Source organism: Babylonia areolata, chromosome 22 (genome assembly GCF_041734735.1).
Source record: "Babylonia areolata isolate BAREFJ2019XMU chromosome 22, ASM4173473v1, whole genome shotgun sequence".
In the NCBI taxonomy this organism is placed as follows: domain Eukaryota; kingdom Metazoa; phylum Mollusca; class Gastropoda; order Neogastropoda; family Buccinidae; genus Babylonia; species Babylonia areolata.
The window spans coordinates 14,059,533-14,075,552 of NC_134897.1; the positions used below are offsets into that span (position 1 = coordinate 14,059,533).

General features: G+C 37.3%; 1 protein-coding gene across 1 annotated transcript in view; it reads left to right on the forward strand.

Annotated features, from left to right (window-relative positions):
• LOC143296907 (protein disulfide-isomerase A3-like) overlaps positions 1-14,148 on the forward strand; it is a 15,346-nt gene extending 1,198 nt beyond the window's left edge. The window contains exons 2-13 of the mRNA XM_076608905.1: positions 314-401; positions 1,117-1,234; positions 2,312-2,419; positions 3,305-3,428; positions 4,688-4,804; positions 5,361-5,483; positions 6,830-7,012; positions 8,960-9,062; positions 9,964-10,092; positions 10,828-10,907; positions 11,583-11,640; positions 12,880-14,148. Of these exons, the coding sequence (XP_076465020.1) occupies positions 314-401; positions 1,117-1,234; positions 2,312-2,419; positions 3,305-3,428; positions 4,688-4,804; positions 5,361-5,483; positions 6,830-7,012; positions 8,960-9,062; positions 9,964-10,092; positions 10,828-10,907; positions 11,583-11,640; positions 12,880-12,999 (1,351 nt within the window). The 3' untranslated portion in view covers positions 13,000-14,148. The remainder of the gene's footprint in view (positions 1-313; positions 402-1,116; positions 1,235-2,311; positions 2,420-3,304; positions 3,429-4,687; positions 4,805-5,360; positions 5,484-6,829; positions 7,013-8,959; positions 9,063-9,963; positions 10,093-10,827; positions 10,908-11,582; positions 11,641-12,879) is intronic.
• The last annotated feature ends 1,872 nt before the right edge of the window (positions 14,149-16,020 follow it).

Sequence of the window (16,020 nt, forward strand, 5' to 3'; positions counted from 1 at the left end):
ATTTGTGTAGTTAGATGCTTCAGTGTAAAAATTATGATTAAAGTTCCCAAAGTTATGAACTTTGTAGTGGTTATCATGTAAATGAAAATACTAGCTGGGTGCAACAAATTTTGAAACAACATAATACTGTGTGAAAATAAAGTTAGTATTGTTATTACAGTGTTAGTAATGACATATGCAAATTACAGATATATGTCATGAAAATTATAGACTTTTGAATATTGTTTTTGAATTATGCACTGGATATGTATTTGTGTATTGAATGTGTGTATTTTAGCTAAACAAATATGTATATATATTTTTTGTTCAACAGGTGTGGCCACTGTAAAAGATTAGCACCTGAGTATGAAAAGGCTGCTGATACACTAGCCAAGAATGATCCTCCAGTGTCATTGGCAAAGGTAAAAAGAATTTTTTTAAATATTCTAAAAAAAACAAACCCACCTTGTTTGCATATACATATATTTGAATCATGACAATCATATATATATATATATTATATATGATGACTGCTCATGGCTTTGCTGAAATTTGCAGCTGTTTGAATCACACACACACACACACACACACACACACACACGTCACAGAGAGAGAGCAGATTTTCTGAGTCTTAGTTTATCACATCTGAGCCTCACAGCAACTTTCTGGTTTACTACTTTAATTGAAATTACAAATATTTTTCTTCAGACTGTGCATTGGTTCTACTTTACCAAACATTGCCTTAATGTCTTAGCCACCAGTACAAAGAATACTTAGATATGATGGTTCTATTTATTTTGTAAGTCCATGAAGGTAAGTACATTCGAATCTGGCAATATAATAGGCACACAAGAAATGATAGGTATAGTGATTATTTCCTACTTCCAGATTCATGTGTTTTTGTTCTGATGGTCATGGTGTGAGCTTTGTGCAGTTAGACAGTGCCAATCATATGAACCCACCTCAAATAACATTTCTCAGACTGCATTGGTCCTACTTTACCAAATGTTGCCTTAATCAGTTAATGTCTTAGCCACCAGTACAGTGAATGTATGTAACTTATTGTAATTGATTAACCAGGTAACTGTCAGGTGTCTTTTGCCTGTGGTTGATCTTGGTGAGTGTGTCTGTGTGTAGGTGGACTGTACAGCAGAAGCTGATGTCTGCAGTAAGTTTGGAGTGTCTGGTTACCCAACTCTCAAGATCTTCAAGGCAGGAGAGTTAAGCAAAGAATATGATGGGCCCAGAGAAGCAAGTAAGTTTTGTTATTTATTCATATTATGAATTAATTTTTTCTTTAAAGTGTTGTTAGATCTGAAGAAGTTAGTGCAAAACTGTGTCTCTGTTGCTTTGAAAATGGAAAGGACTCACTGCTTGTTAATGGATCAGGTCTTTAGAATGTTCTAAAAAATTTTAGAATGAATGTATGTGAAATATGTGTGAAAAAAAAATTCAAAGAGTTATTGTCTGTTTTGGAACTTCAGTCTGAGAGGGAAGAGTTGTCTCCCTTAATCACTTCTAGGCCCTCTATCCAGTAACAGATGATGTGACTGAAATTAGAAAGTATGCCTGCCTTTGTATGTTTGCAGCAATGGAGATTTGGCTATATGTGATGTGCAACATTCAACTAATTAAGAGACTAACCCTCTGAAGTTAGTTTGGGACACCTTAGAATGGTGGCAAAAGAGATCCTTGGACCCTGCAATAATTTTTGATCACACTGATATTTTATCCTTAACTTAGCTTTATTTAGTGTTTTATGTTTTTACTCTTGGGTAGATTTAGGCAACAGTGACTGATTCTGTTGTTGATACTCTTTGCATTCATTTCGACAGAATAGTCCTGGTATGAATGTAAAGATGTGCATTTTTTATTTACATCATGCTGTCAGCCAGATTGAGAGTGCTTACTAAAAAATGATAAATTTTGACAATGTTTGAGTTTATGGGCAATACTATTGCAGCTGATAACACACTTTGTAATGTTTTTCTTTTCATCCAGATACTATTGAAAGAATGAAAATAAAAGCTACATCAAGCCATTGGATATACCATCTGAGTCATATTGTGCATTGATATTTATTTTTTAAAAGATATGATAAATGATAACAGTAAGAAATGATGATAATGAATAAAATATGGTGTCTGTGAAAGCAAAAACGTCATGATGAATTGTGTTTGGATGGAAAACGTTGCTCGTTTACACATTGAAAAATTCCCAGTTGTCTTTTAACTAGTGAGGAAATGAAAAACTTCAGCAAGAAAGAAATTGGAATAATGCTGGTGGAAGGAAGTGATACAGACTGACAGAACATGACTGACTGTGGTTTCAGACGGCATTGTGAAGACTATGCAGAGGGAGGCTGGGCCGAGCTCCAAGGAGCTGAACACTGTGGAAGAGTATGAAGCCTTCCTGGCTCGTGAGGGTGGCTGTGTTGTTGGTGAGTGCTGTCTTGATGAGTGTGATGTTTGTTTGTGTGTGTGGATTTTCGTACATCCTGGTGTGCATCACCAACCGTTCATCATTTCATACAGCTTAAAAAAAATTTTTTTAAATGTTTACCTATATTTTGATTCATTTGTGGTGTCTGTCTATTTTCAGAAAGTTGGTGTCTGTTTCTTTAGCTTCTCAGATTATAGAGATTTTGAGAAATTGCTTTTTATTGTCACAGTTGCATTGACCTCTGAAGTAATTGTTCCAGTACCCCTTGTATTATAATTGGTATCTCTGTGTGAAATTCAGGTTGCTCTCCCCATGGGAGAGCGTGTCACTGTTGTGAAAATGCCACCCCTTTTTTTTTTCTTTTTTTCTTTTTTCCTGCCTAGTTTTTGTATCAGAGTGGATTTTTCATCATTACCATTTTTTTCATCTGCCTGCAAGTCTGTTATTTGTTTTCCTTTCAAGGTGGGTTTTTCTACATAATTTTGCCAGGGACAACCCTTTGCTTGTACTAAGTGCATGCTGTGATGCTGAACACAGGACCTCGTTTTGTTGTCTCATCTGACCAGCATCCAAACCAACTGTGTTTTGTGGGTTTGTGTTTTTTTGTAGACTTAGAGTTTTGTGTTGACACGGTTGAGCAGTTGTATGGTTTTACAGTCCTGATATGGCCCTGTGTGGTCGGCTGGACAATAAGCAACAAGAAGAAGAACAAGCATCCAGATCGTTACTCAAGATTTACTGGAGGTGGAGAAAATACTGCTGGTTGTGAATTTCGATTCCATGCTCTCAGATTATCTCACTTCCTTGGTAGGCAGATGCGTTACAACTAGCCCATCACTGTTCAGTGATGTGTATGATATGTATGGTGTTTTATGACTTGCAGGCTTCTTCAAGGATGGGGACAGTGCCATGGCCAAGACGTTCCAGAAGGTGGCTGATAGCGTTGATGACCTGCGTTTTGCCCACACCACCACCAGCGCCATCATGGATAAGGCCAAGTACAAAGAGTAAGTCGTGGCCAGGTCTCTGAATGTGTGGACTGGGTGACCTCCCTTCCATATCGTCATTGTTGTCGGATGACACCCAACTGGAAGAAGTCTTCCTTTGCGGTGACACATTTTGTCGTTTGATATTGTATTACAGAGTTTGTTTGGGGAGGGTTTGGGAGAAATGATGTGATATTTTTAATTACACAGACTATACTGTGACCCACTGGTGCAGACTCATGCATGGGTCTGATGCATGTTTTGTTTTTTTTTTGCAAAATATTACTCTGCTTTGCTTTAACAGGCCTTGAAAAGTTTGTGAATCATGATGAATTGGCTATACAAAAAGATTTCAGACCTTTTCAAAGCATGCATATTGTGTTTGATTACTGAATTTAAAAAAAAAAATTTTTTTGAAATGATGGGAAAAAAATCAGAAGCAATACAAGGCTCTGACGTTTGTCACAGTACTGAATCGTTTTGCTCTTTCAGAATGATTACACTTAACACCCATGTTTTTGACTAATTAAGAAGTTTAAAGTTTCCATATAATAGTACAAAATGGTAAAAAGACTTGACAAAATCAGAATGATTTGTGAATTAGAAATATCAAAATACTCTGCAGACTTAAAATTGTGTTTACAATTATAGTTGATCTTTTCTGTTTACATCTATTTTGATTTTAAGGTTTGAAATATTTTTATTTTTATTTTTAGAAGGAAAATTTGATATTAAAATGTTTGGTCTCAGATTTTAACACTTTAAAGCAGCACATCCACCCTCAGTCCATCTTGGAATAAAAAACAACGAAGGTTTAATTTGCAGCTTTCAGCCCAGTTACCAGTATGTCCCAATTTTATCAGTTTGTTAGTTTGTATCAATCTTATTTTCTAGTATTGTCAAAAAACATACAATTATTTGAAGTTTTTTTCAAACTGACTTGAAACATTCTTTGAAATGAGGCTTTCAATAGTGTTGGTAATGAAAGTTCACATACCCTCACTGATAACCTTATCCTGAAAATATTCCGTGTAGGACAGTCGGTATAAAATGAACACACTCCAATCCATTCTGAATAGTTTGTGGATCCACATCTATTTCTTCCCTGTGTGTTCTTGAGTGTTTGTGTCTTACTGACATACAATGGTAAAGCACATTTTAGATGTTTCAAAGCGCTTTATAAGTTATTATATTCTGACAGTTTCATTTTTAAGAGGCTTGGATGAATTTTGTATATTTTTTATTATACTTGTATAAACAAAGTGTTATTTGTTGTGCAGTGAAGTGGTGCTGTTCCGTGCCAAAGTGATGGCCAACAAGTTTGAGGACAGTGCTGTCAAGTTCACTGGCGACGCCACCACCAAGTCCAAAGTCACAGATTTCTTGAATGAGGAGAAGTAGGTGTTAGTTCTTTTTTCATCCTCAGATTGGGGAGAAAGCTTTGTCTGTCTCTTCTCCTCCACCTTTCCTGAACCAGGACTTTGTTTTTGGCTTACACATATTCTGGTTTTCTGCCCATTCTGTCTATGTAAGTTCAGTTTCCCTTGGGGAAGAACATAATTACTGCATCTCTTGCTGTTTAAGTACAGAGACAGTACCGATACAGATTGCTTGTAGGTAACTCTTGTTCACACCTACAATCTTAAAAGTGGAAATTTGATAAAACAGTCGAGTTCTTCAAAACCCTTAACCTGTTTTCCAGAGTGTTCAATGCCTTTTATTTCGTAGAGAAGGGATTGAAATCTTCATAGGGATATAAATATTCCATGTCATGTATCATATGAAAGTTGAGTTTGATTTGATTTTAGTTCCATGTCCCCCATATTTTTTTTTCCCACAAATTCAATTGTCTGCCCAGATTTTGAAATCTGTATCTGTCTGTGATAGTTTTCATTTGCCAAGACTGTTTTCAGCAATAAACACAGGGCACTAATCTCTGCTTTGTTTTTTCAGATTGGGACTGTGTGCACACAGAACTATGAGCAACGCTGGCAATTTCAAAAAGCCAACCTTTGTCGCTTTTTATGACATCGACTACGGCAAGAACCCCAAGGGAAGCAACTACTGGCGAAACAGGTAGGTGTTGATAGAATAGAATTTACAGGGACCATTTTATTATATAATTCATATAGACTTAGTATATTTATGATATGTATAGACTTAGAATGTAGAATTTGTTATCTTATGTCATTTATTCAAGTATACGCCAGAAATTCCTGGCTTTAACTGCAGGACATTAAAAAGCTTTTTTTGTGTGGATACAGTCATGTGTATATTGAAGTTTATGAAGTCATTAACCCTTGCTGTGTTGATTGCATTGGGTAGACATATTATGTCATGTTCTGATGCAACACACGGCTATCTCTCTCTCTGGATTTTGGTTATCATTTGTGTGCTCTCTGATCACATGCTCTTTCACTTTCAGATTATTTCCCTCTATTATATTTTTCCATGTGTTTCGATGAACCCAGTTTGAAATACTTTGTTTAGATCTGCAACTTAATGCACATACAACTTTTAGATAATGAATCCTTACAATTATGGATGATATTTTTCTCTTGTTTGGCTATGGGGGAAAATACACAAGGCAAAAATTAGAGAACTATAATGCTTGTATTTTAAAAGCATAGTATTTTCACAAATGTGTGAACATCCACTTATACAAACTGCTGAGACATTTTGTTGTGCATGATGACTGTCAGAGTGATAACATAAACCAGTAATTTTGTCATTACAGATTTCTTTGTGAAATTCTAACTACTCTCCCTGAGGAGAGCTTGTCATATTACAGTGGAGTGCCACCCTTTTTTTTTTTTTTTTTTTTTTTTTTTTTTTTTTTTTTTTTTTTTTTTTTTTTTTTTTTTTTTTTTTTTTGTCTTCCTGCAAATTTGTTTTCCTGTCTAAGTGGATATTTCTTGAGAATATTTTTTCAAGAACAACCCTTTTGTTGCAGTTGGTTCTTTTGCATGCATTAAGTGCATGCTACACATGGGACCTTGATTTATCGTCTCTCCAAATAACTAGTGCCAGACCACCGCTCAAGCTGGAGTGCAGGGAAATTATATACTGGCAATTTTGGGATTAGAATCTGCACGTTGAGATTCTCTGGCTTGGTAGGCAGATGCGTTACTGCTAGGCCAGCACTTCACAGCTTTTTTTCTTTCTTTTTTTTGTTTTAACTGTAATTGTAAAGACTTGTATACAATGCAAAGAAAACAGTATGAACAAACAGTAACATCCAATGAGCATTAAAAGAAAAAAGAACAGATAGATTAAGATAATAATAATGATATAATATTAAGAAGAAAAATTGAGATACTACTACTATTTTAAAAAAAGGGGGGGAAAAATGCTCCACAGCATGTTGATTGAAAAGTGCAGGAACAGGGGGTGTAACAGTGCATTGTGATGACTCTTGACAGGGTGATGAAGGTGGGCAAGAAGCTGCAAGACGAGGGCCTGAAGGTGTTCTTTGGCGTCAGCGACAAGGGGGAACACAGCCATGAGCTTGGGGAGTGTGGGCTGGACAGCGCCACTGGAGACAAGCCCATCGTCTGCGCCTACGACGACAAGAACCGCAAGTTCAAGATGGAAGAAGAATTCTCGTGAGAAGCCCCCTTTTTTCTTTTCTTTTTTTCTTCTTTTTTTTCTTTTTTTTTTTACACGATGAATGAACATCATGCTTACTTCGAAGTTTGAAGATTTGAAACTAACAAAGTTTTGTTTTCATTGATGGATATTTTGTTGGTTTTTCAGTGCTAAAAATTGTCATGTACTAAGTACTGAGGGGAAAGAAAAGCCTGAAGATGTGACCTGCTCTGTGCAGAAACAAACCATTGACAGAAATTGTATTGAACCTGTCTTCAGTTTCTTACCTGACTCTGGAAGTGAGCTGAGCTAGATGTTAGTTAAAATACAGATATTCTCTGTGTGTGCATTATTGTGTGCTTTGTGAAGATACGGTACCTGAGACTTGCATTGCAGTTTATATCTAGAATTTACTTTGGCTGATTTGTTATTGTTATAATTGTCACCTTTAGTGCATGATATAACATTTTTCCGTCACAGAGACAGAATCTGTCTTTTCATTTAACTAGAAACTGAAATTCATTTTTGACTCACTTGTGTAAACAAAGTGAGTCTATGTTTCAACCCGGTGTTCGGTTGTCTGTGTGTGTGTGTCTGTGTGTCCATGGTAAACTTTAACATTGACATTTTCTCTGCAAATACTTTGTCAGTTGACACCAAATTAGGCATAAAAATGGAAAAATTCAGTTCTTTCCAGTCATCTTGTTGAAAACAATATTGCACCTCTGGGATGGGCACAAAAAAACAAAGAATGAAGCCTAATTATATGCAAACTGCATTTACTGTTATATTTATATTTTTTGTATTCTCTAAACTTGGCACTTTGATCTGATATTCTGACCCAACAACAAGAGCAGTCATTATTATCATTTTCTGTTCCAACAGGAACTTCTTTTGTTCAACATGGAAGTTTTATTTATTTTGCAAACGTTTTTGGTGCAGATAGTAAAGAAGGGAAATTACTCTGTAATTAATGCTAGGGGACTTAATTTACTTTAAACTGATCTTTCTCATCTTAAACAGTACATTTTGAAATTATACTCAATACATAAAAAGCTTGGATTTTTTATTTTTATTTTATTTTATTTTTTTAAGTGTATCACAAGTGAGTCTTGAAGGCCTTGCCTCTCTTGTTTTGTATGCTATCGGGAGGATAAGGGGAGATAAAAACGTTATGCCTGATTGTAAAGGTGAATAACCCAAACTGAAGTTTTCTTAAAGCGTTGTAAAAACGTACCTATTGTGCATCGGTTATGATGGTCAAAGCGATGGATGACTTATTCCTCACTACATAGAGAGAAAAGCAAAAACGAAACTTTGTTTACACATCTAGATCTTGACCCACTGGTGCGGACAAAGGCAGAGGGTCTGATTACTGTCCTGTGCAAAATGTGACTGCACTCAAGGGGAGAAATTAAAAGCAGTTGCAGCTAGTGACCTCCCTTAGTATATTTCCTCCATTCTTTGTGCCCCGTGCGGTCTTCCATTCCTGCAACATGTGCACCATGTGGCCATGTTTTTTTCACATTTCCTCTCTACAGTTCGATCAGTAAATTCTCTGTTGATATATGTGATCTTTGGGCGATCAGGCAGAAGTGAAGCTTAGATTGCAGTATCACTTTCAGCCCAGCATGCGGTGCTGTAATAAGGTTAACACAGCCGGAGTCAGTGGGCATTCTGGTTTCTGATAAGAGTTATCAGAACTCTTATATCAGTTTATGGGTTAAAGACGGGTGTAGCAACAGAAAGACTCACAACAACCACTATTTCTTAGTGTGCACTTTTTTTGCATGCGTTGAACAAGTGAGAGGCCTTGATAAGCTATGGGTGAAAAGAAAGCTTTTTTCACATAATGGAAAAAAATTCAAATTTGAACTATAACTAAGCATTTCGATTTGTAACTGAACATTGTGGGGGGTTTTTTTGTTGTTCAGTGCTAAAGAGTTTCTTTGTCTGTTGTCCAGGATGGAGTCTTTTGAGAAATTTGTTCGTGATGTGGTCGACGGGAAAGTGGAGGCTTACCTGAAATCTGAGCCCATTCCCGAAAATAATGACGACCCTGTCAAGGTAAATGGTGTGTTCTGAGTGTGTTGTGGTGTGGTTTTTTTTGTTTTTGTTTTGTTTTTGAGAGAGAGATGGATATGTGTGTATGGTCTGAGTTTGCTGTCTTCAACCCGAAACTGCATGGAATTGAGCCATTGAGGGCATTGGACTTTTACCAAGAGAACAAGAGAAGAGCTGGTTGTTTTTGAGAAAGACATTTTTTTCATCTCCAGTCTTCTTGAATATCCAAGAAAATGGTCTTGGAAAGCTCAAATTGAGCTGTCCAGCACTAATCTAATATCCGAACTTTCAGTTGAAAAGCCCTAAAAAAAATGATTATTTGAGCATACCTGAGAAATAAGATTAGATTTGAGAAGCTGTGATTAAGAGAACTAGTGCTGTATCAGTCTATCTAGTCATCGATACAATCCATGAATATTTTTGTTTGAAAAACCTAACCTTTTTGATGTGATCAGTATGATTACTGCATTTTTTAAGACACAAGGTGTTGTGTATTACAGGGTGCTTTTCTTGTTAATTATGATGTGCTTTAGCCAGTGATTCACCCATGATAATTGAAATCCTAGCGTTGCTGATTAGGAAACTGCACAGTGTATATTCTGGCCATGGCACCACCCAGCTTTGGAGCGCAAGTATTTCAAAAGAAGTCAGTTGTAAAGTTTCCATAATTTGCAAAAATATATTATTGTATATATGTTTATTTAGAATATTGCAAGGAGCTTCGCCTCAGATTTCATGACAGGTTCAACAGCAGCTGGTAGTGTTGGTAAAGGCATCAGATATGTGGAGATGTTCACTCTACTGCATCCATGCCAAATGCCATCTTGTACTACAAATGCCAACGATGTTGGTATGATGAGGGTGATTGTACAACAGTTGTCAGTTGTGTATTGTGTGTGTCCAGGTGGTGGTGGCCAAGAACTTTGATGAGATGGTGAATGACCCAGAGAAGGATGTGCTGATTGAGTTCTACGCCCCATGGTGCGGACACTGCAAGAGCTTGGCTCCCAAATACGATGAGCTGGCTGAAAAAGTAAGTCACGGAAAGAAAGGTCATAAACGGATTCCTTGTGTTCCATTGGTCAGAACAAAATCCTTTTGTCAACATTCTCTTTCCTTTTAGGGTCCAACCATCTGGAATAGTCTTACATTTAACTTTGGACACTCCTCTTCCACAGCCTTTTTTAAAAAAAAAATTCTGGCAACCCATCTAATTAAACAGAACTGATGTCTTTGTCCACCACAATTCAAAATTGTGATCTATTCATGTCATGATGTCTGTTTAAAGTCGTATAAATTGATTTATTTTATTATTTTGTCTTTTAAAGTTGTTTACATCTAAAGTTCTTTGAGCTTTATTTGAATGTTCATTATTATTATTTGTTACATTTCAACTGATGAGACATTACAGTCCCTTGTCAGGTTTCAGTATCACAGTCAGGGGTGGAGTTGATCTGTTTATCATAAATGGTATGTTTTCAAGCTATCAGTACTGCAAGTTCACAAACTAAGCACACAGGACTGTCAAGCTTTTTATTTTCCTTGGTTGAAGTCCAGGATAATGTGCTTTCATTCAGTGACATTTTGCATTTTTATGAACAACATACATCAGTTGCCGACTGGCCAGTGTAGCATGTTAAGTGCCTGTTGGTGTGCATTTACATCTTTTACTCCATCTCTTCAGATGTTACTGTGCTGCCTTTCCACTGAAAACATTTCGATGGTATGGTTTGCGTCCGCATGTACATACAGCACTTTGTGATTTCAGTTGAAAGATGAGCCAGAAATCCGTATTGCCAAGATGGATGCCACAGCCAACGATGCACCTTCTCCATATGAAGTTAGAGGGTGAGTTTGTGTGTTTGTATAAATGTGACTTAAAGAGGAATGTGACTAATCAAAAGTGGAATATTGAAGATTTTGAAATAAGATTCAGTGAAAAAAACAGCACAATATCTTTGAATTCAGTAGGAGTTGAGTTATGAATGCCAGTTTGGTACTCAAAACATTTGTGTGTGTGTAGGAATGGCGATGTGACATTTCTTCATTTGTGTGGCTGATCTTCCTACATCTTTTATAGGTCTAAATTTCAGCATTTTCTCATGATCCATTGATTATTTTATCAAATTTACAGGACATCTGAAAAGGAGGGGGGGAAAAAACAAGTATTGTTTTCTTTCATCAAGACCACTTTTTTTTTTTTTCTGTAGAGATGTTCTGTTGTGAAGAGGAAGTGAATCATACAAGCTTAAAGATTAGAAGAGAATATTGATGCCTGTGAGGCTGAGGTGCACAAAAACGATGGTCAGACCTATAGTCTATAGTTATGTGATTGGACTAAATCTTTCTTATGTGTGTATGTCTCAAACTCCTCATTTTCCAATGTTTAAGGCTGGATCCTCTGTTTCTTTTAATTTTAGCATTTCTACTATGTGGGTTTTTTTTTAAGGTTTGATTTGATATGGAAGAGAAATAATGTATGATAATATGGTATTAAATTTGACGCACTCATGTTTTCTGCAGATTCCCAACTCTATTTTTTGCCCCCAAAGGCAGCAAATCCAGCCCTAAGAAGTATGAGGTAAGTTTTCTGTAACATGAGGTCATTTCCAACAGAATAGTTGTATGATGCTCAACCATTTTCAGTGCTGAAAAAAAAGGTGCAGAAATAGCTTCGGAGGTGTTATTTTCTGATCAGAGAATCAGACAGATACGCTTATGTATATGGTATATTTGTACTCAAAATCATAGCTATTATGTATATATTCATATGAGAGAAAGAAAATATTGCCCATCATTTTCTTGGATTCTGGGCAGTGACACCATCGTGCAAAATATGATTTAAGATGGCGTGGAGAGCCTTGGCCAAAGGAATGATTAAGCGCTTATGGTTTTTAGAGGCGTTTGATTGGCTGAGAGCGGGTGGGCCCGTCTTTTCACCGTTAGCCGCGCGAAATTTGGCCAAGCAGAGCAAACCAATAGGCCTAGTTTGCATCAGTTTGACATGGTAAGTATATTTAACACCAAACATGGAGTATAATACAAACTCCTCCTTTTAATTACACATAACTGTGACCGATTAAACACCATCTCACAGTGTTTGATAATTTTGGTTTACTATTGATTTCTAGTCCTAATACTCATATTTCTGTGTTACCTGTAGTTGTGCTAGATGGAAAGAAATTGTCACTTTGTGGCAATCATACAATAAATTTATACTTAGAAAAACATATTTGTTTCAATGATCCTTGAAAGTGGATCCGTGGGAGATAAGTGGGGTCTCCACTCAGTGAGTGGGGTGGGGGGGGAACTCATGCTCACTCAGACTCCATGACTTGAGCTGTTATTGTTGTCATTAGGGGGATAAGTAGATGGTGTCAAAAGTACAGCAAATCAGAACAGACACTACAGAACACCAAAATGACTCAGCAGCGGTGCTGGGTCTCCTCTGGTGTGTGGCCTCCTGACGACTTAGCATCAGTAGTTACTTGTGGACTGCTAACGCTGGGACTGCAACAGATGAACCCGAGTGTGGCTATGTATAGGAGACTCAAAATGAGTTACGGGAGCAATGCCACTAAAACTGTGCAGATGATGGGACAGCAAAACAAAAAAAAAAACAACAAAAAATTGAAAGTGTGCTTTGTGTTGAATGAAGTTGTAGAGTTTAGTGACTTCTTCATTTGTGGGCTGCAACTCCCATGATCCCTCATAAGTACACGAGTGGGCCTGTACGTGTATGACCGTTTTTACCCCGCCATGTAGGCAACCATGCTCTTTTTTCTGGGGTTGTGTAGTGACTGAGTGGTGGTGGTTACAGGGAGGCCGTGAGGTGGACGACTTCATCAAGTATCTGGCCAGGGAGGCCACCAACGAACTGCAGGGCTTCGACCGCAAGGGCAAGAAGAAGGGTGGAAAGAAGAAGAAGTCCGAGCTCTAAGCCCCAGGAAATCTCGCCAACAAGCAACTCACTCACTCACTCGCGCGCACACATCACTCCCCTTCATTCATTTTGCACAGACACCATGAACAGTTTTCTTCTCATTTCAGGTACTGATCTTCTCTTTTGACTGGATCTCAGTTAGCTTTAACAAAGCACACATATACATATATGCAAATACATGCACACACGTCTCTTTAAAACTCGTGTGCAGTAACACATACATAGTTTGTACACAGAGTTCCACGTGGTCAAAAAACAAATTTCATGAACACTAGAAGCATGAATGACTTTGTTTTGTGTTTTTTCTTTCAAATGAGATTTTTTTTTTTAATGTTTTATGTTCTTAGATATTTTTTAACCAGCGAAATGGTAAAAGATAAAAATGTGTGTGGTACAGCAAGGACATGAAAATCAGAATTATAGCTGAGACTGAAGTATTGAAGAAAAGAAATAACAAATTCATAGATCTGTAAGCACTCAAAATATCTCTTGCTTGGGTTTTTTGTTGTTGTTTTGGGTTTGTTTTTTTTCTTTTTCTTTTCTTTTGTTTGTTAATTGAATTTTATTATTATTTATTTATTGGAACTCTGTGTACTGGAGCAAGAAGTGTTCTCCCAAAGTAAAGCAATACAAATCCACACCCCATCCATCATCTCTCCTGCACCCTCTGCTTGCCTTGTTTGTACAATTCCATTTTGTATAAGCTGTGAGCTCTGCTCTCTTGTTCCATCAAGTTCTGATACATCTGTGTGTTGTTTTAAGATTGTATTGTGATGGTGGCGTTACACATTTGTCTACGTTTGACAGAAATATGTCTTGTATGGTAGGTTGGAATGACTGGAATGGTGCAAATGTGTTGAGTTTACAAGAAACTGTGTTAATTAATCTGAGGTATGTATTTATGAAGTATACAAGTGGCTACTGCTAGGGAGCACACTGGAGTTTGGATTCAGGGTTTTGAATAAAAGAAGAAAATGGGAACAAAATCTGACAGGGGATCCACTAGTTATCAGCTTTATTTTCTCTTTAATTATCTGTTTTAAAAAAAGAAAAGAAAAAAAAGAGAGATGTTTGGGTGTTAACATTTGAATGAAATGAAACATTGCTGCTGAGGCTTTTGATTAAAAATACTGTTTGTCCATGTTACATACTGTGTGTGCTGACTTCAGAGGGATGAAAGAGGAGTTCTTTGGAGCACGTGTGTGATGATTTTTGTTGAATTTTGTGTACAAACTGAAATCTGTATGTTTTAGTCACTTTCACAACAGTCTTTTCAACCCACAGTTATATGTGCATGTGCATCTTGAAATTTCAGAAGTCTTGAACGATACACAATTGTATGAACACATTTCGCCTGAGGCACATATAAACACATCATGTATCTAGATTAATAGGCATAGATAAAACATTGTGTTCTTTTTGCACACAAACTCATAACAGATTGGTGTGCATGTTTGGCAAAATCCAGTAGTCTTCCCAAGAATAGACCAGATCTCTTCTTGCTGTAATCTCCAGTGCATACACACATAACACACATAATTTCTCTCTTTTTTTCTTTTTCTTTTTTTTTCTTTTTTATATTAAACATGACATCAAAGATGGAAGGCATTGGTGCAGACAGGGCAGGGCACAGGATCAGTTTCATGCATAGAAACCCTTGTCTCTTCAGACAAACTTCCCATTCAAAACATATTAGTACTTGTGCATTTATGACTAACTCCCAAATAGTCAAGTTGTATGAGCCGGATTTTAAATGTTGGCAGTTTTTACCTGAAAGGTAGCAATACTCAAGTTTTCAAGGGGGTATGCTTGCTGAATGTGTTAGTATTTCCACAATCCACGGAATGCTGACATCAGTTACAGAATTTTTGATTTTCCACAAACAAATGCACACAGAGGGGTAAAGGTGTGCACTAAGGGAGATGGGGGGGGGGGGAGTCTGCATCTTTGACAGACACACCAGAAGACACTGCGGGATTCACACCGTTGACCTGTGAGACAAAAATTCATCACTTCAGCCACTTGCGTACACTGTGCCCATCATAACACAAAGTGGTCACGGATCTGGCTTTGTGAGTTCTGCTCTTAATTTCCAAACCAACACTCCAGATCTCTTTCATTCATGAGGCCTGGTTAGTGCCATGATGTGTTAGATAAAAGGAGCATGGAGGAAAGCCTTGTCATGTAGTCCAAAATCTAAATGAAAATGCATCACAGCAGCAGCATCCTGACAGAAAAGTGGCCAAAATCCTGTGGCCTTTCATGCCATAATAGTGGCCAAAATCCTGTGGCCTTTCATGCCGTGATCTGGTGACCTCAGCTTCAATTTTTCCGCCACTTTCATGCCTGTGATAAGTTCCTGTCAAGGTCTTTGGTGTCGGCAGATTCATGGTGATTGTTGTTAGATGGAAAAGGTAGCAGTCTTCACTCAACAAGGTCACACTTAACAGTATGACCAAATGGCTGTTATCATCAATAGAAGGTTAGTAAGTGGGTGTCTGGCATTTGTTGAATCAGAACAGTGCAGAGTCTCTGTTGATATGTAGCTTCATGGTGACCTAATATTGTTTAATTACTGTGGACTGCTGGCACTTGGACAGTGGCAGATGAGCCTGGGTATGGCTGTATGGAGGACTCTGGATGCGCAACATGACATTAATGCCAATAAAGAGGTGGAGGAAAGAAAACATACACAGAAGTGCGTGCACCCAGCGTAAATGTGCACAACTGTTTTGAAAAGTTACCAGTTCCAGAATAGGTTTACGATTGGCTTTGTATCAAGACATAGACTTGACCAGTAAGACATTTTATCAAGGGAAGTTATTGAACTATACCTTGACAGGCCTGTTAATGTTAACATTACCAAAATAAATCCTGTTACAACCTTTTTTAAACAGTACTTAGCTCAGTTGATAAGGTTAGTCTTGCAAACAGTATTTTAAGTTCAGTGACATGGTCACATGCTTAAAAGAATATTACTTTCCTCAGGCGACAGATTTGCTACTTAATAACCAGTAT